This window comes from Gavialis gangeticus, unplaced genomic scaffold (assembly GCF_001723915.1).
Source record: "Gavialis gangeticus isolate Ggan-Ray unplaced genomic scaffold, GavGan_comp1, whole genome shotgun sequence".
Taxonomy (NCBI): Eukaryota; Metazoa; Chordata; order Crocodylia; family Gavialidae; genus Gavialis; species Gavialis gangeticus.
Genome location: NW_017728994.1, coordinates 31,669,352 through 31,672,788, shown reverse-complemented (window position 1 = coordinate 31,672,788; position 3,437 = coordinate 31,669,352). Strand labels below are relative to the sequence as shown.

The window sequence follows — 3,437 nt, the reverse complement described above, 5'->3', positions numbered from 1 at the left end:
GGGAGTGGCAGGTGCCCGGGCCGGGGCTGCCCCGCAGCCGAGGGGGAGCTGCTGCGAGCCGCCTCCTTTGTTTGCCGGCGCTTCCCGCCGTCCAGAGCACAGCCCGCGGGGTGCGGCCTGGGAGCCCTGTGGCTCCAGTAGCCTTCCCCAGCCGCCGACGGGCACGGCCAGGCCGGGGCACGGAGCCTGGAAGCGTTTGTCGAGGGCTTTCCCGGCGGGGCTGCACGCTCCTGTGCCCGGGGCTGTGCCGGATCTTCAGTGTTCATCCGCGTCCCGGGGCTGTGATATGCTGGTGACCCTGAGCCTCTTCCACCCCTCTGGCCTTGTAGCAAGGGGAGGCCGTGACTAGCCCACCAGTCAGGGCTGCCAGGTTGGCTTGTTTTAACCTTGCTTTCTCCATCACCATCTCTTGTTAAAGGCAGGATGAGCCCTAGGGTTGAGTGCTGTCTTCTGCACTTGCTGAAACAGTTTTCCTTTTCTTCCCAGGTGCTAAATTTGAACCATGACCAGGAACACACGTTCCCAGCTTTCAAAGCTCTCTTGCCGAAGGCTGGAGTACAGTTGCACACAACATTTCCAGACTTGTCTTCCCACAAGTAATTTGTAAACCCTTTGTAATGGCCAACAAGAAAGAACCTCCTTTCTTCAATGAGGATAATGTGGGACCCTTTCACTACAAACTGCCTTTTTATGAAACTATGGAACTCTTCATTGAAACGCTCACAGGAACCTGTTTTGAACTGCGAGTATCTCCCTTTGAAACGGTTATTTCTGTGAAAGCTAAAATTCAAAGATTGGAAGGTACAAGTCTTTCTCTCCTTGATGTAGTCAGAATGTTATCCTTTTACACACAAAGTCAGTATGCAAATAGTCTTTGTTTAGTCATGATTATACTAAAGTATTCAGAAGTCTAATAATTTTTCAGTTAATGAGAACTGATATTATGCTTAACTGTTTCTTTTCCTGTTTTTATGCATCTTTGCTGAGAGAGTATCAGCAAAACTCTGTCAAAGTGGACCCTTTACACTATCTCATTTTTAAAGACTTGATTCATTATTCAGAGAGTTCTTTGAGAGAGATGTTTTTGGTTAACCAGGGTCTTTTAAAGTAAGCTATAAATTGGAGTTTTAAGGTAAGAAGTGGACTCTTCAGTGAAGCATAAACGTGTAACTTTGGTAGTTGTCAGCTGTCTAACCGTGGCAGCACAAGTTCATCACTGGGTAAATATTTGTGGAGTTAGTTCACTTCCTGTATCGGTAAAGGTAGGCTTACTTTTGCTAGTACCCAAGCTAGCTTTGGTATGCCTTCTGTTGTTGCAGTGTAACATAGTAACTACTAAGCTTGAGGCAGGGGACTTATTTATTTATTTATTTTTAAACATATATTTTAGTGACTGGTTCTAGGAACTCATCTGGACTTCTGCTGTAGTTTTTCTTAGAATGATGGACTTGATGCCTGTGTTGAAACAGAACAGTATGAAAAGTATTCTTCCTTTCTAATAAGTGAAAAGGTCCTTCAGTATTTGAGCAAGTTTTTAAGTATTTATTGTTACATAACACAGTAGTCCTAAAACCCTTAGACCTAAGGTTCTTTCTGCCTCATGGAAATTCGTGCGAGTGTAGTTGATTGATTGGCTAGTTGTGGGAGGGGGTTGGATTCTATTTTCAATAGAAGGCAGGGAGAGGTTTAATAGATGTTTTCCTCTTCATAGTTGAGCATTATGATAGTGTGTGAGATTCAGTGTGTTCACAGCAGAATGCTAAGCAAACGAAGTGAATTAGGATGGATTAGAGCAGGGGTAGGCAAAATATGGCCCATGGAGGGGCTTTGTCCAGCCTAGGATGGTTCTTTTGGTCCTTCCTGGCCAAGGCACCACCTAGCAGTGGTGCATCCTGCCACCCCCTGGGCACGCAGTGGGGCTAGGGTGGCTCCGCAGCTGGACTGCCTTTCTAGGCAGCCCAGGCAGCAACAGCTCCCTCCAGCTGCTGCCGCTGCCACTGGCCCCAGTCCCACGGTAGTGGTGAGGATCAGGGTACACAGCCCCTATCCTATGCTTCCCATGCCTGCTCTGGGCTCTCACATCTGGCCTCAGCAGCAGCAGCACAGGACAAACTGCTGCTCAGCATGGGGTAAAACTGGCTCCTCCCCCTTGCTGCTGTGGGCACTTCCTGATGTAGCTGTCTGGAGCCTGTGCCAGGCTGCCCTGAGTCTGCGCTGTGTCACGGCCGCCTCTGGACTTCCCAGTGCAGCAGTGGTGACAGGGCAGCCCAGAGGCAGCGGTGATGGAGATGCAGGGTAGTCTAGTACAGTGCCAAGAGTTGCCTGGTGGCAGTGAAGTGGTGGGGCTGCTTTCCCCGCTGCGCCGAGCAACAGTTTCTGTCCCGCTGCTGCTTGGTCCGGACAGGCGAGTCCAGAGCCGGCATGGAACATGCAGGGAGAGCATGCGCTTGCCCCTGCTGGTACCGTGGGGCTGGCGTCAGCGGTGGTGGCAGGACATGCTGTGGCTGGGCAGTGCGGAGCAGGTGCAGGGCATGCTGGAGCTGCACGCTGTTGGTAGTAGCAGGGATGTGCCGCAGGATGCGCAGCTCCAGGCTGTTGTGTGGTGGGGGTGGGTGCTCACTGGCTCAGAGGGTGCGCCTGGGGTCCCAAGCACACCCCACCATACCTACAAACCCTACCCCACGACCACACCCTCCCCCACACAATCACACACCCCACAAACAGCACCCCCACACCTCCTCCCCCCCACACACTCACCTGCACACTTTTGGGGGGAGCCTTGCTCACTGCTACGTGCACATACCCCACCCCACACGTGTGTGTGCGTGCACACACCCCAGCCCTCCCCCTTCACACACCCCACAGCCCTCCACACCCACTTGCACACACACCCACACGTTCCCCCCAAAACCCATACCCCTCACAATATACAAGAGTAAGACTGCATTTTGAGCCATTATGGAATCACTTGTATACATGCACAGCCCAAATGCACACAAATCAGGACAAAAATTATTTTTTAAAAATAAAGTTAAAATATGTTATTACGGATGTTTGCTTTTTAGTATAGAGTTTGGGGTTTTTTTCTGGTTTCAAGATGGCAAACCCCTTTCCCAAAAGGAGTATTTCCAGAGGCAAGGGGTAGGATTTCCAATGGCAAAGGTCAGAGGTTAGGGGCAGGACTTTAAGTCCCAAGATGGTGACCAGGAGGCAGGGCCACCCTTGTGGCCCTTGACAGCTCACCAAAACCAGTTAAGCAGTCCTCCAGCCGAAATATTTGCCTGCTTCTGGATTAGAGAGGGAGGAGTCCAGCTGCTTGGTGCACAAGAGCCATTTTAGAAGACCACCAGGTTCTCTGTTGGTGCTGTACAAGTGGCATCAAGCTGGTCAGCGTGGGGGCGGGGACACACACACACACACACACACACACACACACA

At 51.0% G+C, this 3,437-nt stretch overlaps 1 protein-coding gene across 6 annotated transcripts in view; it reads left to right on the top strand.

Moving 5' to 3' along the window:
• Positions 1–3,437, top strand: part of ZFAND4 (zinc finger AN1-type containing 4) — a 110,942-nt gene that overhangs the window by 503 nt on the left and 107,002 nt on the right. For all 6 annotated transcript variants that reach the window (XM_019502531.1, XM_019502528.1, XM_019502532.1 and 3 more), the window contains exon 2: positions 487–801. In XM_019502531.1, the coding sequence (XP_019358076.1) occupies positions 618–801 (184 nt within the window). In that variant the 5' untranslated portion in view covers positions 487–617. The remainder of the gene's footprint in view (positions 1–486; positions 802–3,437) is intronic.